We start from the raw sequence: 18,141 nt of genomic DNA on the forward strand, positions 1-18,141 counted from the left end.
AACAACAAGCTCTCTTCACACGTCATTCACTGCACGTTACAGCAAGCAATGATGTTTCATCACCTGTATACATTATAATATGACCTGCAGGAATGTAAAGAAACTCAAACTGCTGATGGATCATCTTAAATTTCTACACAGCTGAAGGCCAAAAGAACACATGATACTGTTACTGTACACCTCTGTATCAGTAACACTGATCCTCATGGCTATAACAATATTTCTATGGAGACACAAACATGCACATTAAAACAGTGATGCCAGCTCGTCTTACTGAGTCGTTACCACAGAGCTGCATGGCGCTGCTGATGACCATGACAGAGATGAGCTGCCAGCGCACCGAGCGATCAGTAAAAAGTTCCCAGGGTCGGCTGGGCCTCATGCCTTTGGTTTGAACCTGTTCCTGCAGAATCTCATCGAGCTCGCTGTTCTGGACCTCACAGCCGCGCAGCCGCCTCAAAGCTGACCAAAACAAAAATGCAACTTAAATACCCAGAAATGTTTTGTACTGTTATTCTCTGGCTATAACTTATTATTCTGTATGTTTTTATATACTATAAAAAAGGTATAAATTAATGTATGGGCTGACAGCAGTGGTGGAAGAAGTGCTCAGGTAGCATTTTAATGTTGCAGCTGGTGAGGTATGAGGTGGTGTAGTTACCAACCAGAAGTTGGCCCCTAAAAAGGGAACCAAGATAAATATGGGGGTTGTGAGATGGGATTGTGAGATTTTTTGTGAAATATCGGATAATGTGGATCATTATTTAAATGAAATGAAAATTGTACTTGAGTTACTTTCCAACACTGGTTGACATGTTTCAGTACCCACCGTTAATACAAGCCTCCTTGTCCCCCCTGTCGATGAGCAGGTATCGGGGGCTCTCTGGGAACCACGGCAGGGTGAGGAGCTGAATGAAGCCAGGAATGGCATTACTGGCAAGAAGATACTGCCAACATGGCTCACTGCCCAAAATCTCTCTATAAATAAATTATCCAGAGCGTTACTGTGGATATCTTTGAAATCTATAGCACACAGATGTTGTTGTTTTTTTCAGTAAAAGATTGGCCTGTTTTGACAAATATTGTGTCCATACCTGAGTCCAACCACCTGTCCTAACACAACACCAAATGCTGTGAAAACAGCTGATGACAAGGAGATAGCCCCCCTTAAGTGCTTTGGTGCACTTTCTCCAAAATACATAGGTTGCACATTCATGCTGATCCCTGTAAAAGACACAGTGAAGTTTCTGATGATTTATTTTTTCTAACCGTTTTTTTTTTAACCCACAGCATTATTATCGCAGAATACTTCAGTTCTCATTTCAGTCTGCTACATGCATTACAAATATACTGTCCAGTAAGTCAGAGGAAAATCTGACAGTATTGAAGGCAAACATAAATATTTACTAACACAAATACATACCTGCGTTTATTCCAACCAGAACACGTGAAATAATTATCATCTCAAAAGACTTGGCAGCTCTGCTCGTCACAGCTAAGAGTGCACCAGTCATGAGGAAAATGTTGTTCAACAGCAGGCATTTCTTCCTTGGGAGGGGAAACAAGGACACAGTTAATAGATTGCTTACAACTGTTGTGGTTTTGGGGTTTACCTCTGAAGACGTAACCGGGTGACAGGTATTTTCCCCACAGTACTGACAACTGCTGTTGTTAAACCCCTAATAAAGAAAAACAACCTTGACCTGTTCATACTGACCAACCTCAAATATGTTCTGGCTTTCACCCTCATCATCACTGAAACATCGATAGTCAAAGTTGTAAATGATTTGTAATCTTTATATTAGTACTCATAGACCTAAAGGGGTATTATGTGATTTTTTTAATCAAATGAATCACTTTTTTACTGGCTATTACTGAACAAGTTGTAACCTCACATAAAAATTAACCACATGCTTTCTTTCACGGTCGCTTGGAACAACCACTATGCTGCTTCCTATCTGAAGATATCCGGTTGGCTTTTCCCCGAAATTCATTGGTTAACCCGGCTGTGACGTTCATGCACGCTCCCGTACCTCTTGCCTACTGATTCTGAACTGTACAACACCGCAAGTAACGAAATAGAGTCCCTTAACACCAAAAAGTTTTCAGCATTTTGTGTAACGCTGTCTCTGGTGTGTCGGCCTCTGTTTTGGCTCACTCATAAGTTTGAGCATGTGCACGAGCGCACGCTTGGGAAGGTAGTGTTGCAATCTGAAACCTCACTGCTAGAGGCCACTAAAAACTACAGCTAACTAACCCATTTTAACACTATTGACCATGACATCATCATCAACAGATTACAGAATTGTGTTGGCCTCTCAGACTCGGTCCTGAATGGGTTTAGGATTTATTTATCTGAATGTGATTAAATGAGAATATCCTTGTGGGTTTCATCAAGGTTCCATTCTGGGCCCGGTACTGTTCAGTCTGTATATGTTACCGCTGGGATACATAATCAGGGAGCATGGGATTGATTTCCATATCTATGCTGATGACATGCAACTATATTTTTCATTATCACCTAATGACACCAGTCCTACTGATAAGTTGCTGTTAGCTGTGTTCCTACAGCTGAACAAAGATAAGGGGATTTAATTATAGGAACTAAGGACAGAAGAAAGCTACTGTACTCAAACCTTTAATCCTTGACACAAAATAAAAAGCCCCTAGTAAAAAATCTTGGTCCAAACCAGGATCACATATCAGTTATGTCACAAAAATGCCTTTTACCACCTCAGACATATAGCTAAAGTACAGCCATCCTTCACTTAAACAGACAATGAGAAACTTATCTATGCTTTTAATACCAACTTGACTATTGCAACACACTCTTCTCTGGTCTACCCCAGAAGTACATAATAAGCTACAAACCATTCAGAATGCTGCAGCACAGGTATTGACCAAGACCAGACGAAGAGCACACATCTCACCCGTTCTTAAGTCCCTTCATTGGATAGATTTAAGATACTTTTATTTGTATTCAAATCACTAAACGGAATAGCACCTCAATATCTATCAGACTTGCTTTTATCATATGTTCCCAATAGACCTGTCAGATCCTCTGGCACTGGCCTTGTAGTAACCTAAATGGCAAGGACAACTAAATACAGAGAGGCAGCTTTTAGTGTATATGGTCCACATCTGTGGAACAACCTCCCAGATCAAAATACTGTCAAACTTTAACAGTATTTTAAAATAAATCTTAAGACCCATTATTTTAGTTCAGCATTTTCCTAATGTTTTTGTTTTGCTTGTATTGATCTTAATATTACTCTCATTTCGCTTTTGTGAGTCTTATTATGTGTCTTATTATTATTTACATTATTATTTTTATTTATCTTTTTACTTTTCTCCATATAGCAGCACTGTTGCACCTCTTCCTTTATTACCATGAACACGGACACTGAATGTGTTTAATCTGCAACCGAATATAGTCCCCAATAAACTGTTTGAGTAACGTTTACTAAAAACTGCAGTGCCAACCAGTTTTAGGAAATTATTTAGCACTATCAAAATTGATATGTTGTTTTTGTGACCCGTTTTTTAAAAAGTGTACATTTTCAGTAAGAATGAATTGGTTTCGGGCTGAGTGCAGCAGAAAGAGTAAGGAAGTCGGAAAGTATTGTAGTATATAGTTGGTTTTGGTCTTTTTGCGGGATTTGTTCACAATAAAATAAAAACACAGCCTAATAACTTAAAGGCAGTTACAGTAATATCTACAGTATGCAAACATGGCCGATGCTTATTTGTTTCTCAGAAGATCAAAACTCAATCTGTTTTTGTTTTTGTAATTTGCAGGGTCATATGCATATACACGTGAAAGGAACGTAAATGAACAGTCTCTTTATTTATTCATATGCATGCACGTCAACAGGTTGATCATTCACTTTCTGCACACTGCAATGAATATCTCAGTCTGTAATCTTCTGTACTCATACAGTTACACAATTACATACAGTAGCATGATCTTATAAAGCTATTACCTCCCAAAGCGTATGGTCATGGGTCCTGCGATAATTGCCCCTGCAAAGCCCCCCAATGAGAAGATGGAGACAATCATTGTCCAGACCAGAGTCACCTGGTAGTCCTCCAACTGAATGTCCCAGCGCTCCAGGAACGTCTCATTGACAAAGGTTTGGATAAACTGCAAGAGAAGACATACATGTAAACAGAGCATAGGTGTCTGTCTGTTTATATTTTTGTGGCGATGCACACTGTGATTTCTGCCTTTGACTCCAGACCTCACAGGGTAAATTTACAGCATCACAACAAAGATCTAAGCATAAAATATTTGTATCTACTAGCAAGTTGCAGAATTGTTTGCTGTTGGAAGTTTCTGCTTTTGATTTCTCTGTGCAGCTGCTCGGCTTAACAAAATACTGAGGAAAGATCCTGTGTCCAGAATTAGTTTCTTAAGCACAATAAAACTGGATGTGTAACAATGAGAATGACTAATCACACACAAGTAGCCTAATTCTTGAATGTGCCAATTTACACTGTGACCCAAATGTGAATAACAGTGATTCTGGTCTACAAACAGATATACACAAAATACACTTACAGATTTATTATCAGTATTAATGTACCACAATGTTAATGGCATACCTTCTCACTGGTAGACATAACTTTTTGGAACAATTACCACATAAGTAAATAACCTATACATAGTCTATGAATAATCAACACCTAGGAACACTGGGACATCCGCTGCGACTGCATGATCACACACACACGCACACACACACACACACACACACAATTTGGAAATTAGAATGAAAACTTACAGCTGTGGGAGAATTCATTATAGCCAGGTTGTAGCCATATTGAAGAGTACCTCCAATGGCTGCAGAAGCAACCATGAGCACCAATGTCAGAGAACTGCTCTGTTAACACAAACAGATAGATACTTTTCATTAGATTATACTTATCTTACCAACTCATTTGCTAAAATCACAGCATCACCTGTAAATGATCGACTTGTTTCTTCACTGACTGTAAATCTCTAAGCTATTTAAAACAACTGCAGCCATGCACCTGGAGAGACAGTATCAGAATTACACCTGCAAAGATTGATATTTCTTCTCAAAGTTTAGTCTGCAGATTCTGTCATTGGTTCCACTTTCTTAGTAGGTTCATAGTTGTTTTGTTGTTAAATTGTTAAAAACCAAAATATCTTCAAATAGCACCGAACTTCATAGCAACTATACACAGCCACCAAGAAATTCAGCTACAAATCAAACAAGGGAATTAAACTCAAAGTTAATCTATGATTTACCTTCTGTGCACCAGCATGCGACATTGTTACTCGAAGGTGGCAGTAAAAAGTGACTTGAGTCCAACAGCGAGTCACACAGGTCAGCCCACCTCTCACATAGCGGTCCTCTACAAGGCATGCTCGTGCACGCGCCTACACCACGCGCGTGACAGCGTTAAGCTGTTTTATGATTGGATGCAGTTTTGCAATCAACCGAGAGAGACAGAGACTGAGCTGATATCTTACCAGGACTCTTCAAATGCAACACCAATGATTTACTCACGTAGAGATTTGTTGTGCGTAACAGTGTGGAGGTAAGGATTAACTTCACATAGCTACTGTCTCGGTGAGTAATTAAGAACAACAACGCGTGCGCAGTAAGGGTCTGGGGTTAGTAAAGTTTTAGATCAACCACGAAGAAGTTACGTTCAGGTACAAGGTGGTGGATGCGGACACGTGGATTGTAAACTGTAGCCTACTTCTATTATAATGTCCTATTATTTTGTATTTGTTGATATGTTATATTTTCTAATATAATCTATATTTAATAATCAGAATCAGAATCAGAAGGAGCTTTATTGCCAAGTAGTGTTTTACACATACGAGGAATTTGCTGTGGTGATAAGGTGCTACACGTAGACAAACATACAGTCAACATAAATAAATAAATGTGGAAATATATAAATATGGAATTGAAGAACAACATTGCAGATATACATGTGCATTATTCTGGGTTTGTGCCGTGCAGAAGTAACGCAAGGAAGAGAATATTGTGTACCTATAAATATATAAACTGACAACATAAAAATATACAACAACAAAGATCAACAATCAACAACAAATATGTGCGACGTGCCAGGTCTTAGCACGACACGAGATGAAACGGTATTTACATGTGCAGAGACATTTGTATCGTTTGCAAGGGTGGAGTGTCAGTGGGGGACCCGGGCCTTGTTAATGAGGAAAACTGAGAAACTGTTTTTGTGGCGAGAGGTTTTGGTGCTGATGGACCGTAGGCTCCTGCCAGAGGGGAGAGTCTGAAACAGTTTGTGTCCGGGGTGGGAGGAGTCAGCTGCAGTCTTCCTGCTTCCTGCCTTCTTGGTGAGGGAGGTGATGTTCAGCTCCCACTTGGGGTCCTGGGAGATGATGGTGCCCAGGAAGCGGAAGGAGTCCACAGTGATGACTGAGGAGTCACACAGGATGATGGGGGAGGGTGGGGCTGTGCTCTTTCTGAAGTCCACGACCATCTCCACTGTCTTCTGAGTGTTGAGCTCCAGACTGTTCTTTCTGCACCAGGTCACCAGATGGTCGATCTCCCACCTGTAGGCGGACTCGTCCCCACCTGAGATCAGCCCAATGAGGGTGGTGTTGTCCGCAAACTTCAGGAGCTTGACAGACTGGTGACTGGAGGTGCAGCTGTTGGTGTACAGGGAGAAGAGAAGGGGGGAAAGAACGCAGCCTTGAGGGGAACTGGTGCTGATGGTCCTGGAATCAGAGACATGTTTTCCCAGCTTCACGTGCTGCTTCCTGTCCGTCAGGATGTCTGTGATCCACCTGCAGGTGGAGTCAGGCGCGCTCAGCTGGGAGAGCTTGTCCTGCAGCAGGGCCGGGATGATGGTGTTAAAAGCAGAGCTGAAATCCACAAACAGGATCCTGGCGTAGGTTCCTGGGGAGTCCAGGTGCTGGAGGATGTAGTGAAGGGCCATGTTTACTGCATCATCTACAGACCTGTTGGCTCTGTAGGCGAACTGCAGGTGGTCCAGGAGTGGGTCTGTGATGGATTTTAGGTGGGACAACACAAGGCATTCAAAGGACTTCATAACCACAGAGGTCAGGGCGACGGGTCTGAAGTCGTTTAGTCCAGTGGTCCTTGGTTGCTTGGGGACAGGGATGATGGTGGAGGCTTTGAAGCAGGCTGGCACATGGCATGTTCCAGTGAGGTGTTAAAAATGTCTGTGAACACTGGAGACAGCTGATCAGCACAGTGCTTCAGAGTGGATGGGGAGACAGATTCCGGCCCAGCTGCTTTGCCGGGTTTCTGCCTCCTGAAAAGACCGTTGACTTCCCTCTCTGTGATTGAGAGAAGAGGGGAGGGGGTGGAGCTGGCCAGCTCTGAGGAGGGAGGGGAAGATGTGGTGGACTGAGGCTGAAGCTGAGCGGAGGAGTCACGGGGGATGGTGTCCGATTGACTCTCCGATTGAGTAGAACTGGTTCAGCTCATTTGCCAGACGAGAATCGTTAATGGAGTGGGGGATTTTGGGTTTATAGTTTGTGATCTGTCTGAACCTCCTCCATACAGAAGTGGCGTCGTTTGCAGAGAACTGGTTCTTTAGTCTCTCTGCGTACAGTCGTTTAGCTTCTCGCACCTCCTTGTTAAACCTTGTAGTGAACCAACAGTATGGATTTGTGCGTTTCATATTAAATAATTTGGAGACTCAATTCCTCTTTTCTCTCCCAGAAAGAAGGAGGAGGGGGGTTTGATTACCAACCCTCTAAAGACAGCCGAAGCGACCCCCAAAGGAAGGGGGATTGAAAGGTCGCTTTCCCTAAGTGGTATTCCTTGGCAGTTGATCGTAAAACTGGCCACCTTTGGCAACAGCCGAGATAAGCCTCTTGGTGCCTGAATTGTTAAAATGACAAAGAAACTAACCAGAGATTACAAACAGCCTATCGAAACTCTCCTTAAGAGGGGGCAGGAAACCCTAAACCGCCCCACCCCATCCTATACTCTATTAATTGCCAGCTTGAATTTAAGGTTAAGTAACTGAATTTCCCAGCTCCTGAGAAGATTGTTTTAGGATTAATCAGAGTTATCCTCATGTAACCTGAGCTTCCCCAAGTGGACGAAATAAGTATTACATGCCATCGGCTGAAATGCCGTTTAATGTATAAATGTCACTCGGTATTTATCATGTCCAATAATCTGATGCCATTCATGTGTCTTGCTTATATTCTCTAAGAACGTGTAACAGCCAATATATCCATGAAAGCAAGTTAAGTTCCTCTCCTCTGATATCATTCTGAAATGCTAACCTTTTAAGGTCTAATTACTGACAATTGTTTTCCTGTTACCAAATGCTTAAACTTAGAACGGTACAACCGTTTAACAATTGAGGTTTGATTGTGGGAAGATATTTGATTATAATACGCGCAAATAGATTTTCTTTTGTTTTTTTTTTAGACATATTAAAAGTTTAGAAAGACAGTCCCTCGGGAAACTGGAAACGGCCCTCTGGGAAACCACGCCCCAACCAACAAAAGCGCAACACACAACGTCGCTCTCTTCTCTTGCTCCTTGTCCTCTGCTTGTTCCTGACTCTTCAACGGCGCTTCGGCATGCGCCCGGCGTGCCCCTCTCCCGGCAACGCCCTAAGAGTTCGGCCCGGCGCAGCGAACGGCATTTATTCGCTTCAAGCTACCCATGCGAAGTGCTGCGACATCAGCTTTTCCTCATTTAACAGCAACTTTACTTGCGTTTTATTTTCTTTGGTTTTGTTTTGTTAAAAGTTATCAGTCCGTTAAGTTACACTAGTTTAATTCAAGGACGACCAAGTTCTTTTTAAGCTTTATTCGTCGAGCTAACTTCACCGAGGACAGACCCAGCTACGTGGTCTTGGCAGCGGCAACAAAGGACACCTGAAGAACAGCCGAATTGCCAGACGGAGGACGGCCAACCCTTGAGGGTTTTTCTTCATTCCAGACATGGAGAACCCCGGAGAATTCCCTAGCCAAAAGCCAGGAATCGGGCAGCTAGCATGGGACCCGTGCAACAGGCCAAGGCAGGCCGCCGACCTACCGTAAGGCAAAACAAGGCATTCTGTGGCCAGTGATGTCCAATAGTTGTTAATCCATGATATTAAGTCCTTAAACCCCTAGACAAATTTAACCGAGTTATCATCTAATTGCATTCATTAGCTGCCGTATGAGTCAAATTCTCCCACAATAGATCTCCCTTCTCATTGTTTAGCCATTGTTTATTTCTCTGATGTATTTAACCGCATTTTTATATCACCTTAGTTAGCTAATAAATTCACTGTAATCAAGGAATTGTGTGTGTTGCCTATTTCTAAGTCCCTGCCAAGAGAATTTACCCTTCAGATGAGACTGACTGATTGATTTAAGATAATTGAGCGATTATTAGCTAATTGATCACTAGTGAATAATTGTATAATTATTAAAATGCTACCCAGAGGTCCAGAGACTTTGGGTTAATAACAACTCCGGTGGTGCCCCGAAACAAGATATTTATGGATTAATATTTTCTGAATATTAAAATTCATAATTGGGTATTCTCATAAATTTATTAAAAATATTACATAGCTTTAGACCTGCTACAACCTGTACTTTAACGCCCTGCACCCGGCCCTGTCACCACTCTAAATGCCTCCTCCTTGTCCTTAGCTAATTGTTTATGTCCAGCAGATGCAGGTGGTTTGAAATGTCAGCATCAGAAACGGAAAAGCTACTGTACTTCCTTTCCAATTATGGCCTCATTGTGTGACAAAACAAGTCACTAAACAAAATTTGCTGTAATAAGAGGGTAGTTTAATAGGAAAATTATGTATCATCAACATCCATTTTTTTTAAAAGGAGGCTATCTCATCATTAAGGGTTTCGATCAGCAATTGTAGTTGTACTTGGAACTTAACATGTTGGAACAATTAGGATGATTTACCTCTTTTATTAAGAGCAAGTGTAGAAGAAACACACAGCGCAGTCACTTTGGGAACAATTTGTATGTGTCTGAAGCATTTCGATGCTGCGCTTTCCTGGAAAGTCTGGCAGCTTTCACACTGAACCTGATAAAAGTTATAATAGCACTGTTGACAAAAGGTCAGAGGATCAACAAAAACATGAGGAATCATCCTTTGGAGCTGAATATTCACACCAAATTTCATGGGAATCTGGCCATTACTCATCAGTAATATCTTGCTCTGGACCAAACGGTTGGACAGATGAATGAACAGATGGACCAGCAAAGCTATTCTTAGAGTACTCTAAAGGGGAAAAATGAATTATATAAAACTTTTTATTAATTTTAAATCCCAGTGATAAAGAAAAACATCTAAACCAGTTAACGTTTTCCAGGACAATAAATCAAGTAAATTTTATTTGTAGGGGAGAGCGGGGTGAGTTGGGCCAATATTTACTTCATCTTTAGAGTGAGGACATGATAGTGATGTGATGATTGATGATTGATGTAATATCTACAACTAAAATATTTATAAATGTATTTTAGGATGTGGCCATCCCTAATTACTTTGGATCTAAAATTAACAGTTTTCTACCTTTCACAACATTTCATTGCATTTAATGTATCGCTTAAAGTCATCCTGTTGATTTTCATGTCCCTTGCCACCTGACATATGGACTTCCCATTCTGTACCGCTTCCACTTATCTATCCAAATCCACTAGAGGAGTGGAAGCCCTGTCTGTCTTCCGTTTACAGAAGCATGGCATGATGGTTTCTGGCCTTAATTTAATGTCACATAATTTCCTTTGTAAGATATAAGAATGCAAGGTAAAATTACATTAAAATAGCTGGCTTAACTTCCAGGTCTTTTGGCTCAAATTACTTAATCACTGCCATTTTAACAAACCTGTGTCATCCAGCAGGTTAGGGTAATTGTTTAGACACAACTCACTCGTTGAACATAAAAATTTCATTTTGAACGGCAAAAAAGTTTTTTGAACTTAATTGTGCTCTTCACTTATTACATGGGCCTCTCTCCATCATAGGGTGGCTTAACGCCCCCAAAGGCTCAAATCCCCCCTCTCCCCTATAGCCCCAAATTACAATTTTGCCTGAAATGGTCTTACAGTCTGTCCCAGGAAAACCTCCAATGGAAGGCTTCCAGGAGGCGTCCTTACCAGATGCCCGAACCACCTCAACTGGCTCCTTTTGATATGAAGGATCACCAGCTCTATGCGTAGCTCCCTCCGAATGTCAATGCTCCTCACCCTATCTCTAAGGCTGTGCCCCGCCAACCTTAGGAGGAAACTCATTCTCATTCTTTCGGTCATTACCCACAGCTCATGACCATAGTTGAGGGGAACATAGATAGACTGGTAAATCCAAAGCTTTGCCTTCTGGCTCAGCTCCCTCTTTAACACAGTGGCCCAGTACAATGGCTGCATCACTGCTGACACTGCACCTATTCGCCTGTCAATCTCACACTCCATTTTGCCGTCACTCGTGAACGAGATCCCAAGATACTTGAACTCCTTCACTTGGGAATCCACCATGGCCAGACTTGGAGGTGCTGACCCTCATACCAGGCACTTCACGCTAGGCTACAAACCACCCAGTGCGTGCTGGAGGTCACGATGAAGCCAACAGAACCACGTCATCTGCAAAAAGCAGGGATGCGATTCTGGACTGGATGGTCAAACGACCCCTCAACAACCCTGTAAGGGTAAAAAGCTTGTCCACTGTTGCACAGCCAGAATCCCTGATTGCTCCTCCTGAATCTGCAGTTCGACAGCTAAAATATTTTACAATGTAAAGTAGTTCAAATTAGCTAAACTAAATTCCATAAACTATAAACTAAACAAAAATCTACAGCAATAATATTAACCAGAAAATATCACGTATGATACTAAAACACTGACAGGGGACACAATGAGTACATTTAGCTAATAATATATCATTTTACTTAAAGAAGGTTTTAAATGCAGGACTTGTGCTTGTAATGGAGTATTTTCACAATGTGGTATTAATTAGTATTTTTCACTTATTTGTATTTTCAAAGTTTCACTCATCTGCACATGGTGGATTTACATATTGAATTGGTGATCATTTGCACCTGTTTGGTTTAATTGTTTAATCGTACACCTGACAACGTGCCTACAAAATCCCTGACTGTGCGCAAGTATACCTAGGTGGTAACACAAAATATTGATTTGATTAAATTTTTCTTCTGTTCACTCACTTTGCATTTTGTTCATTGATAAATGTAATTTATTAACATGTCTATTTTTGAAAGCATTCTTACTTTACAGCATTATTTTCCACACCTGCCTTAAACTCTTGCTGCATATATTTCAAAGTCAAAATTCTTCCATCTTGTTTTTATTTCATACTTGCTTTGGCAATGTAAAACGTATCCCATGCCAGTAAAGCCCTTTTGAATTGCATATTTACTGAAAGGATCTGAATTCTTCTTCTGTCACTGGGTTAAATAAAATAATAACAATAATACAACATTAAAACACAGGCTGAGACGCACCTCATAAATTAGTGTCATATTGAGGGCATAACGAGTCCCCCCCCCCTCTCCTCCTCCTCCTCCTCCTCCCCCTCCCCCTCCTCTGTCTCTAATTGGTCAGCCTCTGACAGGATTACACGAGTTTGCTCAATTGAACACAGTGAAGTCAAACGCTCGGACATCCTGCTGGAAACTCTTGTGGTTTTGAGTGAAAACGAAAAGGAAGAAAAGTCAACCACAGTTAGGCTACTTAGGCTACTTCTCTACGACGACATCTAAAGCGACGGTTGATCAGATGTGTGTAGTAAATGACAGCAGTCGACAGGTCTGCGCTGTGATCGCGGGATTAAATGTTTGCTGTGCTGATGGTCTCTGCTGCTGCTGCTCGCCCTGCAGCCTGCAACACTAACCACTAATGTGGATTCTTAATACACGCCCGCATTTCAGTGAAGCTGCTCGTCAATTTACTATAGTTTAGCCTACAAGTCGTCATGATGACTCGGATTTTCTGGGATACAATTTTTCTCATTAGCGGTGAGTAGCTATAATTTAGCAGGAATACAAGCATAATTTTGGCTCGTCATTTTCTGACCAACATTTAGATACATTCAGTGATTAATGATTTGAGTTGAATGAGTTGTATTGTCCCCTATTATGTTATCTAATATTAAATCACTTGATAACTGTCTGACTTGCAATGACAACGACTACAATACTCTTATATAAATTTGAAGTTGTTTTTTTTTTAATCTATGGTACTACATATTATCTCCATATTGTATTAGTTGTATTGATACTTTTTATTGTATAGTATTTTGTGGTGCCTCTGATTCTTAAGACAATATATTTAAACTATAGTGGCCTTGTAATTTTGATGTATTGTCTTAAACATTTGTGGGAAATTACCTTACTTGTTATGCTCCTTAAGTTTTTGTCAGTTTTCTTTTACAACAAACCACCTTTCCTGTGTTTATGAGCTGGTTTCTGTGTCTAGATTGTGTGTCTTCAAGGACATGCTGTATTTATAGTTCTTTGGTCTCATCCTTTTAGTGGATGCTTGACCCTGTTACTATTGTTGGGTACCAGTTACTCAATGAAGCATCGATATCACAGTGAAGGCCTAGTCACATGATCGTAACTGTACAGTGGCAGATTATTTGGGTTAACCCTCAGGTTGTTCATTATATAGCAAGTATGACACCTGGGTTGAAATAAATCACAATACAGTAATATGTATTTTTTATATTCCTATAGGTACTTTTAGTATGTCTGTGGTACTCGATGGTGAGTTACAGTAAACTTTTTGGTATTTTTGTCATTATATTCCTGCAGGGATTTGTTTTCTCTTCTATATTTTCTCTCATCAGGGCCGTATTGTATGTTAACAGCAGTTTATTTTGTTCTCTACAGGTTCGCTCTTTACATTCGGAGCAGGGCCGAGCAATTCAGCAATTATTGAAGCCAGCATTTCCCTCGATACAAACTCCACTGCTGCTCTGAACACCTCAGCAAGCAGCTCTGCAACCACCAGCAGCAGAAGTACAACTACCACAACCATTGCAACTACTACAACCAACGTTCCTCAAGTTAAAGGTAAGTCTCTGCACAGTCACGCCGTGTCCAGATGCACATGAAGGTTCAAGCTCATTATCAAGCAATCTCCAGAAAAAAACAACTGCAAATGTTCTCAAGGCCTTGATCCACTCTTACTGCAGTGCTGCCTCCACAGCAGGTGTTCTTTATCTGATATTATATTCATGCAGGGATTTAATGTTATTTCTATTTTTTCTTTCATTGGGACTGTATCAAATCTCAATAGCTGTTTTATCTTCTTCTTTGCAGCTTCCCTCTTTACATTTGGAGCAGAGCTGAGCAACTCCACAATTATCGAAGCCAGCATTTCCATAGATACAAACTCCACTGCTGCCACAAACACGTCGACACACAGCTCTGCAACTAGAAGCACAACTACCACAACGAATGAAACTACTACAACTAACATCCTTGTAGTTAAAAGTAAGTCTCAGCGCATTATGTCATGCCAAGATGCTAATGAAATTTCAAGCTCATTGTCAAGCCATTTGCAGTTTTTTGAAAATCTCAGAATCTCAGAGAAAACATGCCAGTTGTCCCCATTACAGCTCTTGATCCACTCTCACTGCAGAGTTGCCTCCCTTGCAGGAGTTCTCAACACTGTAAAGCTTCCCATTGAGCTGCAGTGCATCAACACATGCAGACAGTGTGGCGCTGACTGATAATTGATCCTCTTAGCGTGAGTAAGGGCCGCAATTGTGGCAAGTGAAAGATTATGAGCAGTATATTTGAGCAGTATATTCACAAAAAGCTGCACCTATAGTATTAAACTATTATCTGAAAAGCACCTTACGTGCCCTAAAGGCTGCTTTTTGTCTCGATGTTCCTCTGGTTCGACTGCCAGAATCACATGGAACGAGAGAGGGGTTGGTAGGCAGATGCCTCAGGGACAACAGAGGGCTTTCACAGAGTCTGAAAGAAGGAAACAATACATGTAGGCTGCAATCCAAAAGCCCATTTACCGTTGGAATGGAGTGTGTGACTAACGCTGTAATGCAGCTATCTGTCTGGATGTTCATCCTCCTTCCCACCCTGAATGTCACACTGAGGCATCTGTTTCGGCTGCTTGGGAAACACTGACTTTGTTTGAGTCAGTTATGTTGGAATTTGTCTGACTGTAAGAAATGTCTTGTTTAGTCTGGGTGTTGATTTAATCAGATATTTTTGTCCTGAGTGGAAACTGAGATAGTTGCTTGGAGCGGTGAGGGAGCTGCATTTAAGATTTTACTTTCTGCTAAAGAACTACGGGTCCGGCGGGGATGTGCTTTCTCCTGAGTCCTAATGTGGGTTGATGGACAGAGGTTTTTGTTTGCGGTGTGTTATCAAGACTTTTCTGGACTCTAATTGTCCCTCCAAGGTACAGTAAGAGATGTAAGCCACCACAAATCCACATGCAACTGGTAACAAAAGGCTTCAGTCAAGGGTTTGCGGCGTGGGTGTCAGCTTTAGGATTTAGTTCATGCTGTTGTTTCAGCTCGCCGCGGGCTTAGGCTTTTTTAGATTTATGATATTCACCTGTGTCATGTTGACTAAGTGCACTTGGATAACATTTGGTATTGTAATTTAGGGTAGAATACATGCACTTGAAGGGCTAAAGGTTGGTGGCGCTGTGCCATCATTTCAAGTAACCCACCTAAATATTAGTGGATGCTTTCTTCACACTGTACTCCCAAAGAGAAGGGCCACCCAACTAAAATTGTTTAATTTGCAGTGGGTTGATTCATGGTCTGAGAAAGAGCAAAAACACCATCTTAAACTAAAAACAACAACAACAAAAAAAAAAACTATGTACGTCTCTCTGAAAATGTCAACATTATCTTGTCTCACAGAGTTTGTGGCAGCGGCTGTTCGGTCTCATTTTGATGATTGTCCAGACTCCCACCGCCATTTCTGCTTCCACGGCACATGTCGCTTCTTGATATTAGAGGAGACACCTGCATGTGTGTAAGTAATACAGCTTTTACCAATATAGGTGAAGATACTCAGAAATGAATCTGAGACACTGCACTAGTAATAACAGACATTTCGCATGTACACAAGAATATGTTTCACCGTCTTCTACGTTGGCATTTTAAATTGTTATGGTACTTTAGCTATTTAAAGCACTTTGGCACTTTTCAGACTGGGCTTTGCTGAGAAGTGAGGTCTGGAATATACGTTATGTTGGAGCAAAATGCTGTGAGACGTTAGTGAAATGTTACGATCCAAAGCTTGAGTATAGTAACAGCACAGTTGTGCCAGACAGCAGAAGTTGGGGTGATATTGCTCCGTTTCTTAGGAGAAACCACAGACAAGTGAGGGAACAAATTACTAAGGAAACCACCTTTCACAAATCAGTGTTTTATTTTCAAAATGATTCATGTACAGAAAACATGAGCTGTATGACATCACATCTATGTTTTAATGTAATATCATTTTAATATGACTGTAAATTGTGGTGGTAATATCATTAATTGATATAATATATGTCTAGACTTTAATTGCCCATGTTTATTTGCAGTTCCTCTTGGTTGTTCACTGGACTGTATATCTGTGAATTTATTGTTAATCTACTGGAAAAGTAAACTCTTGTTGCAGTTATATTACTACAGACTGATATTAGAAAGATTGTATTTCTCTTATTCACTTATTGTCCTATTGTATGCGTACCCAATTTGATTTCCGGTCCTTGTTGCAGGTGTCATCCGGGCTTTGTTGGGATGAGGTGTGAGCATGCAGACCTGCTTGCTGTAGTAGCGACTAATCACAGACAACAGACTGTTGCCACTGTGCTGGTGTTGTGCGTGATTGGGTGTGTTCTCATCATGGTGTTGTGTACACTTTTACAGTAAGTAAACATGCATGGCACATGTCATATTTTGATAATGTTTTCCCCGGGATCGTGTAGCAGGCCCAGCACATTTTTAATCTAAGGAATGAAGAAATGGACTTCATGTCAGAAGGATTTTCAGGATTATGAGTACTTAAGTCTTTTCTTGTGCAGTTTCTGGTGGAGGCAGGACTGTCGCAGGCAGAGCCACGCACATCACTACGCCCCAGAGAAGCACAGAGCATCCTGCTATCCTTCTGAGAGTGGTACGTTTATCTATTTTTTGTGTTAAAAAAAAGATTATTTCCAAAGTCGCATATCTATTTACTTAGAGTTCAGAACATATGTAACAGTTGATGACAGTGAATTGTAGACATTGATATTTTTTTTATGTAGATTTCCAGTAAATACTACATACATTGCTTTTATTAGGCATAGAATACAGAGCTCTATATCCGCAGATAAAGCATGTAATAGAGATAGATGGGATATCTGTGTCCCTATTGCGGAGGAAAATGATGTTTTGCATGTACACAAGGTACAAGGCTGGCATTAATTTGTATTTTCCTGTTGTCAACAAATCCCATGAAAAAGGCAAAATCAACAACGGGTCACAAACATATGGTTTCATTATCAAAAAAGGATTTTAAAACTGCTGGGCACTGTAGTTTTTAGCAATTGTTACTCAAACAGGAGGAAATGGTGCATGTGTTGGGGACTATTTACAGCTGCGGAGTAATCCACATTTGGTTCGCTAGTGAGTCTTTCTGGCAGCAGTACATGTGTTTTTAATGAGTTCTATGACACAGATGAATGAGCTATATCAGGCTTTGGAAACAATGCTCATTAGTAGGATCAATTCACTGTGTTTTGTTTCTGGCCTTGACAGTAATCAAAACAAAACAAACAAAAAAAAATATATATATATAATCTCAAATGAACTTACCTGTTTTATTATTTTCCTTTTTAGTGGTTTGAGAAGTCATCTTGCTGGAACATGAGCCGTTTGCTTCACGCCGTGTTTAGTTTTCCTCATCCGTCCGGCCCACAACCCCTCAGGGATACATCCAAAGTGGTTTTCACATGTCCTGGTCAAACGGACCTGGCCACAGGCAAAGAAGCGTTATCATCAATGTGGCTAAGGTAGGCCGGCTGGATGTGGGAGGTTAAATGTTCCGTGACACTGACTAGGAACGAGTTTGCTTCACTCTTTGATTCTGTGGAAATGCATGCAGAACTGCAACATGCTATTTGAAGCTCTGAGGACGAAGCTGAT

General features: G+C 41.0%; 2 protein-coding genes across 3 annotated transcripts; one reads left to right on the plus strand and one right to left on the minus strand.

The window, feature by feature from the left end:
• Positions 1-274: 274 nt before the first annotated feature.
• LOC119884980 (solute carrier family 2, facilitated glucose transporter member 11-like) lies at positions 275-5,695 on the minus strand (the record flags this gene model as incomplete). Its single annotated transcript, XM_038695239.1, is given in 7 exon segments — positions 275-462; positions 830-978; positions 1,095-1,224; positions 1,424-1,548; positions 3,984-4,144; positions 4,785-4,883; positions 5,276-5,695. Coding segments are annotated over 7 exon segments (876 nt in total), but the record flags the coding sequence as incomplete, so codon positions are not given.
• Positions 5,696-12,606: 6,911 nt separating this feature from the next.
• On the plus strand, positions 12,607-18,141 carry LOC119884981 (protransforming growth factor alpha-like; the record flags this gene model as incomplete). Of its 2 annotated transcripts, XM_038695240.1 has the most annotated exon segments (8): positions 12,608-12,997; positions 13,718-13,747; positions 13,874-14,056; positions 14,306-14,479; positions 15,886-16,000; positions 16,734-16,883; positions 17,040-17,131; positions 17,836-18,141. In XM_038695240.1, coding segments are annotated over 8 exon segments (795 nt in total). In that variant the 5' UTR covers positions 12,608-12,954.

The sequence above is a fragment of the Micropterus salmoides genome, unplaced genomic scaffold (assembly GCF_014851395.1).
Source record: "Micropterus salmoides isolate LMB-PRFRI ecotype aquatic unplaced genomic scaffold, ASM1485139v1 Ms_hic_scaffold_3814, whole genome shotgun sequence".
Lineage (NCBI taxonomy): Eukaryota > Metazoa > Chordata > Actinopteri > Centrarchiformes > Centrarchidae > Micropterus > Micropterus salmoides.